This window comes from Rhinichthys klamathensis, unplaced genomic scaffold, assembly GCF_029890125.1.
Source record: "Rhinichthys klamathensis goyatoka isolate OS25496 unplaced genomic scaffold, OSU_Roscu_1.1 h1tg000259l_1, whole genome shotgun sequence".
Taxonomy (NCBI): Eukaryota; Metazoa; Chordata; class Actinopteri; order Cypriniformes; family Leuciscidae; genus Rhinichthys; species Rhinichthys klamathensis.
Genome location: NW_026606781.1, coordinates 1 through 14,030, shown reverse-complemented (window position 1 = coordinate 14,030; position 14,030 = coordinate 1). Strand labels below are relative to the sequence as shown.

Genomic DNA, 14,030 nt, shown 5'->3' with positions numbered 1-14,030 from the left:
CTTTTCTCATTGTGCTGAATATTTGAGTGAAACAGGTTCTCTGGCAGGATTTGAAAACTGATCTGGAATTGATTGGGTGATTTTCGTTATGCTAATGGATGATGTCATGTGTGAGTGACCGATTGCTGGAGGGGATGGATTATTGCGCAACCCTCGGGCTGATGAACACGTCATGAGAGGAGAGATATTGCTGCAAGGTGATGTAAATGTTTTTGATGAAAGATTACAAGGGCACATGAATAAAAAAAAAAAAAAGTTCACTGATAAATCTTTTAGATTAAAGACAATATTCCATAAAAAAGAAGTATTGTCAATTTTGACTTCTCAGAGTAGCCTATACGAAGAATAAGCTATGCTGTTGCTCTACACAAAATAAAAGAACATAAAAAATAAATGTCTAAAACTTTTTGATTGATTTGGCTCTGGATTGCTATCTGACCAGTCTAGTAACTCTCTTTCTCACCTCTCATGTTGTGCCTGGTGTGTTTCTATGGTCTTCCATATGGCAGCCAGAGAGAGCTGCTACTGTTGCATCATTCAACTCCGTATGAGAGGCCTTGGCAAGGCATCAAAGACTTGCTCTTATGGTAAACACCACTATAGTGCAGGCCTTGAAACCCACCTGCCAGAGCTCCAAAAACCACATTAAATGGCACACACCACAGGTCTGGAGTCAGTGAGAAAGAATTCCAAGATGTGGTAAAAAGGAATTTATAAGACGCAATCTGGCCTCAAGGGTCCCCCCCTTTTTTTTAAGGGGTATTCCTCAGGTGAATCTATCATGAATTTGAAAATAAAATTCAATTTTTAGGGAGAACTCCAATGCCTCGCTTTATGACAGTTTGAAATATGTTCTAGCTCTGGTTATAGCAAGCAATAAATCACCTCTTGTGAATGTACAAATAAAAAAAGAGGTTCAAAATCTGTGCTGTTTAAGTTATATATTAAAAGAAAAAAAGCTCACATAGGACCATATGTCAGCATAAGACTGCGAATGAAAAACGAAGCTGTCATCAACCCAGACATAAAATCAAAATCTGCCCGCAGACATCAGTTCTGATGCTGAATGAGACACCATCTCTGCGTCTGACTCGAACAGCCACATCACTCACCCTGCAGACAGACATCTGGTTGGTCGTCAAGGTCCCAGTCTTGTCAGAGCAGATAACGGAGGTGCATCCCAGCGTCTCCACCGAGGGCAGTGAACGGACAATGGCGTTTTTCTTGGCCATACGACGGGTTCCCAGTGCCAGGCAGGTGGTGATGACAGCTGGAAGACCCTCCGGGATAGCAGCCACTGCCAAGGCCACAGCTATCTTGAAGTAGTAGATGGCACCTCGGATCCATGAGCCGCCGTGGACCGGGTCGGCGAAATGGCCGATGTTAATGACCCAAACGGCGATGCAGACGAGGGAGATGACCTTCGAGAGCTGTTGACCGAACTCATCTAGCTTCTGCTGCAGCGGAGTTTTCTCCTGCTCAGTTGACGCCATCTGGTTACGGATCTTACCGATTTCAGTGGAAACACCGGTGGAGATGACAATACCGATGGCTCGACCCGCAGCGATGTTTGTGCCCTTTCGGAAAACATAAGAACAGGCATATTTAAGCATATACACATATACACCTAAATGAAACAAAGCCACCAAAGACCTTTTAAATCTAAATGAATACTTTTGCAGACTTGGAAACAACAGCATCAGATGTTCCTCAGTCTCATATAATTTTATAAAACGTAGCTTGGAAAAGTCATTGACTTGTGTAGAGTTAGCTACAATCTCATTAGCGACATTTTCCCCTGATAGGAAACTACATCTTTCATTACCACGATGAGTTGGAAAATGCATTAAGCTGGACTATAAAAGCACATGGGCCATATACAGCTTATTTTAAATGACTAAAGAAGAAAACAGGGAGACTGCATTAACTCTGATGTTATACTATCACTCACTAGGCCAATAACGTCACCTGAGGTGTTCCCTATCCCCAGATGATATTAACGCAATCTAAGTGGATTGAGAGCGGTAAAATGCATGCCTACTTAGAGCATCTGAATGACCGCAATTGAACGCAGACAGGAAGAGTAAGTTTAGACTGAGTGCACGAACAGAATACTTAAGTCTTATTATATCCTACAGTCTAATGACATCCTCCAAATTAGAGATACAAAAAAACAGGACAGAATAAAAAAAAGACACAAAGAAAGAAGACCAACTTATTGCTTATATGCAAATATACTACTTATTATATGCACATGAAAAGTTCCTCTCCCAAAACAGGAAGTGAAGTGCTTACAGAAAACAGCATGTTCTTTTTGTCTTGATTGACAGCTCGAGGATCTGGCACGGGATCAGTGTGTTTGATAATAGACACAGATTCACCTAAAGGACACACAGAAAGTTTTAAATAAAGCAATACTGGGAATTGGGTAGTGACAAACGCTGTTTATCTCAGACGTCCACAGTACCTGTGAGAATGGACTGGTCCACTCTTAGGGTGGTGGATTTGATTGATGTGATCCTAATATCTGCTGGCACTTTATCCCCAACTAGAAAACAAAATGGGTTTAGAGTTACTTCATCAAAAGGCAGGCAAAGATACTCCTACGTTACTGTTGAATGCATGACATATTGAAAAAAGTGTGTAGGACATATGCCTGAGGGGTCATAACTGCAATCATAAACAGGATATAAGACAGGCCACTGCACAGCCATCATTCAAGGCTGTTCTTGACCTCTTGTTTTCCAGGTAAACACTTAATTACAACAGATCGAAGCTGAACTACTAGGACACAAAGCCTGAAGCAAAGCGAAAAAGTGACTGAAACAAATAGAAAGAGAGAGCAAGAGAGAGAAACACCACCTCGAAGACTAACTGCAGACACACTGGAACACCGTTCGATACCCAGTTGATGAGAGCACACAGAGTGATCAATATTCGGTTCATGCTTCTAATAAAAAAAATAAAAAAGGCGCTTGAGGTGGGAAAAACGTAGCCAGTTGGATGAAACAGAATCAGTCAATATGTGTCGTTTTCAACTGGGTTTTGAGAGTCCTTGCAGCCAATTAGGCTTTAAGCAATACATATTTTGTAGTAGCTTGGGTTAATGAACCTTTGTTCTTTCCTACCTTACTCCAGTCTTCAGTGTCACATGATCCTTCAGAAATCATTCTAATATGCTGATTTGCTGCTCAAGAAACATTTCATATAATCAATGTTGTAAAAAGTTGTTCTGTTTAATATTTTCATTCAAACTGAGATACATTTTCTTTAGAACGAATAGAAAAAAAAGTGTATCCCAGAACTTTCTCTTTTGAATATAAGTTCATAAGAGCATTTATTTAAAATAGAAGTCCTTTGTATTTACTGTCACTTTTGATCAATTTAATATGTCCTATAATACAATAAAAGTATTAATATATATATTTTTTTAAACGTACTGACTCCAAACTTTTGAACAGTAGTGTACTGTATATACTTTCAAATACATAATTAAAAATAATATTTAAATAAATATGATTTTTAATAAGTCTCAATAACCTTTTTCCATGTTCAAAACCATTTTACAGGAACTAAAGAAAATAGTGTGCAGTTTCCATGTCTACCTATAACCCTGCAGCTGGGTGTCAGTGAACTTGCAAATTCTCATCCCCATGTCATATAGCTCCTGGACCAGGACAGGCTGCAGGGGCACTTAACAGGCATTTTAAAGCAATTAGAGACCCTTAGTGACATAATTATACTCCATTTAAACCCTCAGGCTGAGCTGGAGGTGCCTGGGCATGCAAGAGAGCAGCCACACTTCCCATTAGTCTTTTACACACTGCTAGACAGATAGTGGATGAGTGGCCTGGAAAGTGTAGAAACTCTAAAAGAGTTTGGGATATCGACAAATTGTTTTGTTAGTCAGAGTCACGTGATCTTGCATAACACTATCATGTACAGTAAAATATATCTTCACCCTATTTCCATTTTTTTCTTTTTTTCTGCTCCAATCCTCTGGGCACAATTTCTCAGCCGAACAGTCTCTCTTCCTCCAACGTCACAGGAATGGCTCACATCAGCCTGGGGGTTTCTGTGGTGGGAGACAACACCCCCATCAGGGGCTGTTCTGTGTGGGAGAGGGGATAGAGAGGGCACGGTGGGCGGGAAACTGTTTATGCTCCCAGAACGACGGACCTTTCTTTTCTCATTCTTGGATTTTATCGCTCCCTCTCTCCCCCCTCAGCGGTGTCTCCCACCCACTCAGTCACACTGCGAATGGGTACTGAACCCATCTAAATGCTAATGCGAGCAGCTTTACGCCATACCAAGCCAGAACAATGCAAAGTGAGCTAAATATACACAGACATTATGACAGTAGATGGCAAGCATCTGATATCAGGAAACAGGCCGCACGGACATCGGGCATAAACCTGATTAGAACGGGTGACGCATGCTTACTTGTAAATGTGGGACAGTGTAATAACAGAGGATGGTGAGTTCAAGATGTTTGCGAATGCTGATCAAAAAGGTCCAAAAGCCTGTGGGTATGACTAAAAGATGATCGGGCTAAAGTGAATTCCTTTTAAAACACAGAGTGGATGCTGCTTCACTGTTACTCATCCCAAAGAGAGTGAAACAACAACTGAGTTCTTTCAAAATCTCCAGGCATTCTGTAAAGCCCCATTCTGGTTCATCGGATATTATAATGGAGTGAGAATGTTATTTTTGAATCTCCGAAACAGCTGAGGGAAAGTTCCACTTCGGATATTGTGATTACTGCAACCATAATGATGGCACAATGCTGGGCTGACTGGAAATAAAAGTGTAAATAATCTATGAATATCTATATTACTCATGCATGCAAAAAAAATGGCTAAACTGTTTTCCGACCTCCAATTCTATTGGTGGTGGTCCACAACAAAAGTTCCGATAGAATAGCCACTCACGAATGGCGGGTACAGGAAAGAACTTTGCTGCGAGGATAGCCATTTGTTTTGAATCTTTTTTTGGCTGTAGTTGCCAATTTATAGTTCTCACAAGTGCCCTTTTCCAATGTGTAATTTTCATTCAACCTCTGGAGAAAGTGGAGTTTTTAGGTAGGGGTTGTTGCGTGTTTGTTTACACATGTTTGATAGTGCTTAGCAACAAGATTATGTCATTGTTGCAGCCGGGTTAGACAGAAATTGAGAAATATATCAGCAGATGCAGCTGACAACACCTCTGTCCTGCCAGTGCTTCCCACTTACCGAACAGGACTTGTTAAATGCTACGACTATAACCAATGAACTCAGCACAAGCAGCTCAGCATGTGTGTGAATGTGTCTGCACCTCGTTAGTGGATTCTCATAGCTATAAACCTGTGGATGAATCTTGAACCTCAGAGCCATCTCCCTTTCCCCCATTGCCCATTATGACAAAGTGCAAAAGATAAATAGAGTGCCAGCCGTTTCCACCCTCACAGACCTCTGGAGTGGAAACACAGGAGGTGCTCTTCTCCCCTTGGACCAATTGTTTCGTTTTTGTTCAGCTTGCAGGTTGGGAAGTGCTCAAGGCTTCAGGAAGAGGAAAATGCCAAAAAACTAACTCGCAAGCCAAAAATATCAATCAATCCAGCCATGATGTTTAACTATATAGCAGCAAAAATGAAAAGAGTTTGTTCAAAATGTATTTTTGAGGCCATAATCCCCAGATAGAATGATCCCCTTGTGAAGGAAATATAAAGCCATTATATAAATATTGTTTTTCAACATATTTATTATAATAATAATAATAATAATAATAGTTGTTTCTTACATGAAAATCTGATTTGCTGTCCTTTCCAGGTTCAAACCAATTCGGTCGGCCTCTTTTTTGTTCAATTTCAGTTGCGTTTGCTAGTTATCTCTGTCCACAGTTACATCTCATTGGTCCTAATTTAAATCCTGTTTATTAAATTCTGTATATTAAACATCAAATATGGTTGGATTGGGTGTGGTTTTGTGGTACAATCTTGGCTTTCAGGAAGGACAGAAACTTGATGCTGGAAACATCTGGACTGACAGTGATGCCTGTTACTTTACAGTACATGTCTGTCAGTTTGACCTTGACATGGGAGGGACTCTGGGACTTGTTACCATGGTCACATACCCAATAGGTGTCAGAGGGTGAAGCCTGACAGCGTGAGCGTGTGTATGTGTGCAGAGAGGAGAATCCGGCCGCTGGAATGCAGGCTTGTCAAGGCATAAGACCAAACAGTGCAAATGAACAAAGAGACGCCTGTTACCACCGTGCTAAGACAGGTAATGTAACCCACATCTCATTCCTATCTCTTCAATTCCACTTCTCTCTCTCTCTCTCTCTCTGCATCTACCCGCATTTATTGCTCCCTCCCGCTCATCTGTCTTTCATGCTTTCGCGCTCTCTGTCTCCCTCACACATTCTGTATCTCTCCGTACTCTCGTTCCCTTCAACACCCACACCAGTCTCATCTTTGACTCTCTCACTTTCACCTCCATTCACAAGCAAACGAAGCGATGTGGCTGCATCCATGTTTCTGAATGAATGCGGCTGCTCTTAAACATGAATTGGAAAATCTTGTGGTATAACACAGAGATTATTAGTCTGATCTTTCATTTGTTTTCACTGTAATAGTGAAAAGCAGTTGATCATCCCCCTCCTCTTTGTCATCTCCTCTTCTCCACACTTGGCTGATGCAGACTGGAGATCATTAGCATGCAGGGTTTTAAAGAAGCAAACACGGATTACTTTGAAGCCAAGACAAGCAAATTTATATGTGCGCGTGTGATGCACACAGGTCTACTTTGATCTCAGCGTCTACATATACACTGGCAGGATCCCCAATTTAGAGTGGGCACATATGTATGTGTGAGGGAGTCACTGCAGTCACATGAAGGTGGAGAACGGTGGGACTGACAGTATGGAAACAAAAGGAAGGCTACATATTCAACAAGAGGTAAGAGAGAAAAAAAGACTATAGTCACTTTTCAGCTTTGCACTATAAACAGAATACGTGCACACACACACACACACACACATTTTTTCCTGCATGTCTCTGCTTGGCACCCTCATACTCACAGGAAAGCCACTTACATAATACAGTCTGGGATATTCCTCCTCTGCTTTCAAGTTTATGGCAAGGAGCCCAAACACACACACACATACAGAGAGAAACCCTGAAGGGCTCCTGTTCAGGGCAAAGAGTTGTGGTGAAACATATAAACATACACTCTGGGCAGCCACACAAGCCAATGGGAAGACTGGGGAAAACGACAGCCTGTGTTTGTGTGTTTTGGGTACAGTGAGAGGTGGTGATGACTGGAAGAAGAAGAAAAAAACCTCCACTGCGTATTATGTCAGACCACGTGGGTAAATGGACAGAAGAAACCTCAAAATGCCCACAGGACCCAAGACGGGGGATGTGGTGAAGTATGTGTATTGTTCCACAAACATCATCTCTGCAGATTCGAGTCCTTCTCATTACACAAAGGAAGAGACTAAGAACAGATGGCGTATTATCAAACGGACAGAGAGAGAGAGAGAGAGAGGACAAACCAGAGGGTATTCTGTTAGAAATGAAGAGAGAGAGAAGAAACAGGCCGAAACTTACCAGAAACCTCCACGATATCTCCAGGCACAATGTCTCGAGCTTTGATCCTCTGGACGGCCGTGCGGTTCATGCGGTAAACTTTGCCCATCTCTGGCTCGTACTCCTTTAGAGCCTCGATGGCGCTCTCTGCATTTCGCTCCTGACACCATACAACAAACCACAATAGTATCAGGAAGGATACACATGTAGCGCATTGGTAACAGCCCATATTTCATTGGTCTGATTAGGGTAAAACAACAGTAGCCTGCTCTTGTTTTCAATGTCAGGTTTAAAACATAAATAAAAAGTTATCTATCTCTTCTGCTGTACAATGTGATAATGTTCTGATAGTAAGGCAAAAAAAAAATGGAAATAAAAATATATAATATTACAATTTGTAAAATTATTACTATAATATAATTTGTAAACAAAACAAAAAAACTAATAATAATAATAATAATAAAAAGAAAAAATGTATATGAATAAAAAAATAAACCATTGTCCATCATATCAGATGCAAGCTGCAGCATTCAGTATCAGACAAAATTTCGACAGATGGGTATATTTATATATATATATATATATATATATTATAATCCAATGCTAATCAACATAGCCTTTATCACAGTACAGAATACTACAAAATAATATATTTTCTGCCTTATTTTGTAATAAGCCACATGGGATCACAGAAAGTTATTTCTAACACTCTGCAAAAACATGGTTATAATCTAATAAACTGTTATGTTTTTATTGCTGTAATAAGCTAACACGCTAGCTAGCCCTCAAGCACCTGTTACCAGGATCAATTATGTTTTATGACTAATTTTGAAAAGTAAAGATCTTTGGAATGTTTCCTTTTTTTATCTTAAGGGCATTTGATACAAAGCCAAAGGTGGTGAAGTTACAAGCTTGATCAAGGAAATAATGGATTTTTGAATAGAAAGTCGCAGGTAAATATAACAAAGACAAAAGAATAATAATTAGAGGCATATCTTGGCCGGAGAGGTGTGAATGTGTGCAGGGGAGACTGGAACTGAATGGGATAGACTGTATCAATAGACTGAATGGATGCTTAAAAGACGTGAATAAACATCAGTTAGCATTTTAGAGTCTTCTCTAAATTAAATTACATGAAAAAATATTTAATAAAACTCTGAATTTTAGTTATCTTCGTATTAGAAATAAAACATGATCAGGATGCATTGTTTTACTAGACTGCAACAAGGCCAGTTTCATATTTATTTCCCATAAAGACATTTCCTACAAAGAAACTTCTAGTAACTTCACAATACATTTAAGCCCTTTCTAAGTTTTTATTTTTATGACAATAATTCATTCTGACTTGATGAATGTCTGATTTCACACTTATACTTGTACAAGGGCTTCATGAACTGAATATATTTCAGTTTGGATATGTGATTTCTTCATTTTTTTGTGCACAAGCTAACAATAGCAGGAGACAGCAGTGGACTGCATTGACAGACAGTGCTAAGAGATGCATCTCTGTCAATGCAGTCCACTGCTGTGTCCTGCCATTGTGGTATACATGTAAATTTCATGACACAGATCCTTATGTACACACTACTAAACTAATATGAACACCTGATAATCATCTGTCATGTTTGGGAACAGAAGACCTTAATAGTAGTTGTAGCATATCTAATGCTAAACAGTGAGACATCAAGCAGACTCGCTGTTCTGACATTACTCATTGAGAAGAATTTCTTTGAGGTCCTTCAGTTTCTCAGCCCACACGCACCCACCTGCCAGACTCCAATGACTGCGTTGGCCACCAGAATGAGCAGGATGACAATAGGCTCCACGAAAGCTGTGGTCGACTCCTCCCCATCCTCAAACAGTGCCAACACCTAATGAACAAACACAACATAAATTACTCCTACCTCATATTCAAAGCTCAGTTCTGTTCAGGTTACTGAAGTGAGAATTAAAGTATTTAATAATATTTTTTTTTTTTATGGGGGATTTTTTATACACAGTACACACACACTACCGTTCAGTTTACTGTTCCGCTCACTTTCGTAAGAAATAAATTAATACTTTTATTCAGCAAGGATGCATTGAAATGAGCAAAAGTGTCAGTAAAGACATTTATAATGTTACAAAATGTTTTTAATTTCTATTTCCATTTCTGAAGACTGAAGTAATGGCTGCTGAAAATTCCGCTTTGCCATCACAGGAATAAATGACATTTTACAATATATTCAAATAGAAAACTTTAAATTGCAATAACACACAATAAAAGATCAAATAAATGCAGCCTTGTTGAGCATAAAAGACTTCTTTCATAAATATTAAAAAAGTCTTATGTTGGCAGGGAAATTAAAGTATTAGAACTAATAAAGTACTGAAAAAAGCCCTTGTTGAGCCCTGAGGACCCGTCAGTACCGCTTTTAAATAAATAGCTAGTACAATAAACATCAGGCTCTGTCTGTTATGAAACAAGACACTGGATCATTCCACACCCATTACAAATATTCCAGTGAAATCATGCCATCAGGTACATGCCTCGGGAAGATATGTGGGAGTTCGGGCCGGGGTGGGAGGCATTTCCAGAAAAATCCTGAATTACCTTAAAATATTTATGTCTAAAAGCAGCAATATGCATGATAGGGAATGGAATGGAATGTGACGGCTTGATTTTTACAGATTGCAGAGACGGCCTTGAAGTTCATTACTTTCTGACAATGTTGATCTGTTCAACTTCTCATCAGAGATAGAAACTCCAGAAAAGCTTGGCGCGAGTTGACCTAAAATACTTGTTCAATGGCACTACAAGCAACAAATTTCTTTAAAAGGATAGTTAGAGGCAGCTAAAAACTGATTTTGAGTTTTGTGGATGTCTTGAAAAAAGACAAAAATGAGGGGGGGGGGGGGGGGGGGGGGATAGAGGGTGGAGGAGAAATAACAAAAGATGAAAGAGGGGCTAAGTAGTTTGACCATAAATACACTAATAATTGCATGAACTTTATGTACTTTATACAGTCAAGTTTGCGTGTTGTCCTCCACTCTTTCATATCATGCATTCATACGACACACTCTCTCCTTCCACCAAATTCTAAGCAACTTCAATACAGATCAGTCAAAGAGCGGTCTGTCTTTAACCTTTCATTACAAACTGATAAGGATACTTTAGAACACTGAGTAACCGTGAAATAAGATGGGCAGGCGGATGATGGGGGAGAGAATGAAGAGACCAGAAATAGTCAAAGAGGTGGAATGAGAAAGTGATGGAGAGCAAAAAGGATCCCATAAAACAAAACGGGTGGAAAGATGACAATTACTGAAATATTGAGGAAAGCCACACAGATGAGCAGCTTAGAGTTTAGATCACAGAGCTCAGCTAAATCCTGTCAAGTCATGGCTCTAGTCCAACTGAGGTCTATTCACTCATAAATATCAGTAGACTGTAGATCCTCTTTGCATTCCCTCAGTTTTTACACTTCAAACAGAATACAAATTGACTGACTAGATCATTTCAGCTGACAAACAATGGCATTTAGTTTGAACATTTGAGCAAAATGTGGATGTTTTGAAAAATGTCTGTTTTTTTTGTCCATTCAGTGAAAGTCATTGTTTAGAACCCTACTGACTTTCACTGTATGAGCAAAAACAGCTGAAACATTCTTTAAAAGTATCTTCTTTTGTGTTCCACAGAAGAGAGCAAGTCATACAGGTTCTTAATTAGCTGTGGTCAAATGGTCAAAATGATCCAGTCATTGTCATCTTCAGATCAGTTTAACCATTGAGCACAAAGTGACTGACCAAGAATATCACTGACAAAGAGGAAATTGAGGTTTCAACTTCAACTTCACTGTTTTTGAACTTAGTAATGTAAAAAGTGTAGTGAATATAATACCACAAACAATACAATGAATGTTTTCATTCATTCCATGTTTAAAACAATAAAATGTTTTCATGCCATCATTACCTAAAAGCTTTTCATAGTGACCAAAATATCAAGTTACTTTATTCAAGTTACTTTATTTGTACCCGAAGGTAGATTTTGTTTTCAGTAGAGTCCTCATACGGAAAAACAAAGAGAACACACATCACACATCATTTAAACTTAAGACTCCAAAATTTGGAAATGACAAAAAAAAAAAAAAAAAAAAAAAAAAAAAAAAGTTATTATCGGTCCAGAATAGATTAAACCACATAAAAGCAATAATAAAATAAATAAAACACATGTGCAAAGTATAGTTATGACTTATTCCTCAGTGTAATGGCTGCAAGAACAAAACTGTTTTTGTGTCTTTTTGTTCTACAACTAGGGATTATAAACCTTTACCATTTAAATACAGGAAGTCTATCCATTGCCCAGGTGACCATTTCTCTGATGATGTGCAGTAAATGACATTATACTGATGTACACTCTGCCAGAGATCTGCTGAAGCCGCAACTGATTCTACGGAGATCTCTGTACACCAGGAATGTGCAGACAAGATAACGTAGAGATACACAAGAAGTAGGAAGAAATGGCTGAAATGAAAGAAGGAAAAATGAACGATGACAGAAAAGGAATGAAAAGCTCATCAAGACAGAAGTAATACAGCTAATTAATCTGAAATGAACTGAAATGAAAATAGGCAACCATTTTGGGCATCTTGGGACCAGCAGTCGCATGGCTGCACATGTAGATCTTTTTGTTTCCATCCAATAGCTTTCATTCCCAGCACGTGCTGTTCTAGGATGAGTCAGGCTACCATACCCTCATAATAACACTTCTTTCAAAAAACAAAATATATTTTTTTTAAAACACAACATTTTTGTCTACACGTCTCTCCCCCGTCGCTTAGATACCAAGAGCTTTGTTCACATAACATGCAAAAAAGTCAGGAAAGCTGAATGCTAAAGATTTTAATATATTCAAACAGGCACACAAATGAGTTCCAAGACTGGGCTGATCTCCCCGGAGTATTTCCATTGCACCATAGCATTTGACCAGCAGACAAACACACGCACACTGCTTTCTGGGAGGTCTAATGCAATATTTTTATCAATTTCAAGTGCTCCGCAGGATTCCAGTGGTCGGAAGACTGGTGCTCGCCTCATAGAATTTAACCACGGTTAAGACAAAAGTATTGATGAAACACACAATGATAGATGCTCCAAAAGCTGATGTACTTGAGGGAAGACTGAGTGCAGATGTATGGAAACAAAGAGCATAAAGACCACAGGAGCTAATGTGTTTTTGCAGAAAAAAAACATAAGAGTGTCTGACTATCCGTTCCACTGCGTGTGCACACTCATGTTATATTACTCTCACAGAACGCCGGGAGGCTGATGAGGTTTGACAGTGGCCCTTGTTGCTACTTGAAGTCAGACGGAAAGTTCATAAAAAGGTAAATTCATAAAAGCCAATAAGAGAGGAGCATGATAGACTGAGACTTTTACCCTGGGCTTTAGAAGATATATGCTTTTGCTGTTTAGGATTAGCTTAAAGTGGATAGCAGTCTACTGTCCCTCTACACAGGTAATGTTTGGCTCAGGGTAATTTGATTTAATATTACCTTTTTAGATCCAATAAGAAAACCAGATCAGTTTAACAAGTCAGGCTCATGGAAAGTCTGAAGTCAGAACCACAGCTACACAATCAATTTGTCACAGCATAAGGATAGTTTATCTACTATACATACATACTATATAAATTAGAATGATTTCTGGCAGATCATGTGACACTGAAGACTGGTGTAATAACTGCAGAGAATTACATTTTTAAATAAAAATAAAATAGAAAGCAGTTATTTTGAATTTATAATATATTGTTTGATCAAATAAATGCAGCATTGGTGAGCATAAGAGACTTTTTTCAAAGACAAAAATCGTACTGCACACAAACCTTCGAACGGTAGTGTATATTATTACAAACAAGTTATTCTAAATATGTTTAGCTGTGGTTCTTTTACTGGGATGAATTTTTAAAAAGTATTTCTCAGAGAGGATTTCAGCGAGCTGAGAGGGTGTTAGACTGCCAAATTTTGAACATATCTTATACAAAGAATTATATCTGACATAACACTATTGAGACTAACCACTGTACAGATCCTGCAGGTGATAAACGTGCAGCACTAAAGATGTTTAATGCTTTCTTTCCAAGGTCTAACTGAAGAGAGTGCTGAGTGCACATCTAGTTTCTTTGGAGTTTGCTGACATGGTTTGTGGACAAATGAGCTTTGACTTCAAATCACCTAATTCATTTACCCGTGTTCTCTAGATCCACAGAGCATTCCACCAAGGTAAATTACCTTAAGCCACACAAATGAGTCCAGGTGAAGGTTTTACATATATCATTTGACTACAAAAGACAGATTTTTAAAAATGAGAAAGGGAGATAAAAAAAAATCCCTCTCTCACTTACGCAATCTGATCATTGACAATCATTTAGTGAAATTTGAGGTTTAGTTCACCGAATTGCACTGTTTGTGATAGTTGGTGA

General features: G+C 38.9%; 1 protein-coding gene across 2 annotated transcripts in view; it reads right to left on the bottom strand.

Annotated features, from left to right (window-relative positions):
* atp2a3 (ATPase sarcoplasmic/endoplasmic reticulum Ca2+ transporting 3) overlaps positions 1 to 9,440 on the bottom strand; it is a 36,843-nt gene extending 27,403 nt beyond the window's left edge. The window contains exons 1-5 of one of the 2 annotated variants that reach the window (XM_056267370.1): positions 9,337 to 9,440; positions 7,592 to 7,730; positions 2,468 to 2,548; positions 2,296 to 2,381; positions 1,113 to 1,577 (exon numbers count right to left, since the gene is read on the bottom strand). In XM_056267370.1, the coding sequence (XP_056123345.1) occupies positions 1,113 to 1,577; positions 2,296 to 2,381; positions 2,468 to 2,548; positions 7,592 to 7,679 (720 nt within the window). In that variant the 5' untranslated portion in view covers positions 7,680 to 7,730; positions 9,337 to 9,440. The remainder of the gene's footprint in view (positions 1 to 1,112; positions 1,578 to 2,295; positions 2,382 to 2,467; positions 2,549 to 7,591; positions 7,731 to 9,336) is intronic. The other variant, XM_056267369.1, reaches the window with a different exon arrangement.
* Positions 9,441 to 14,030: the final 4,590 nt, after the last annotated feature.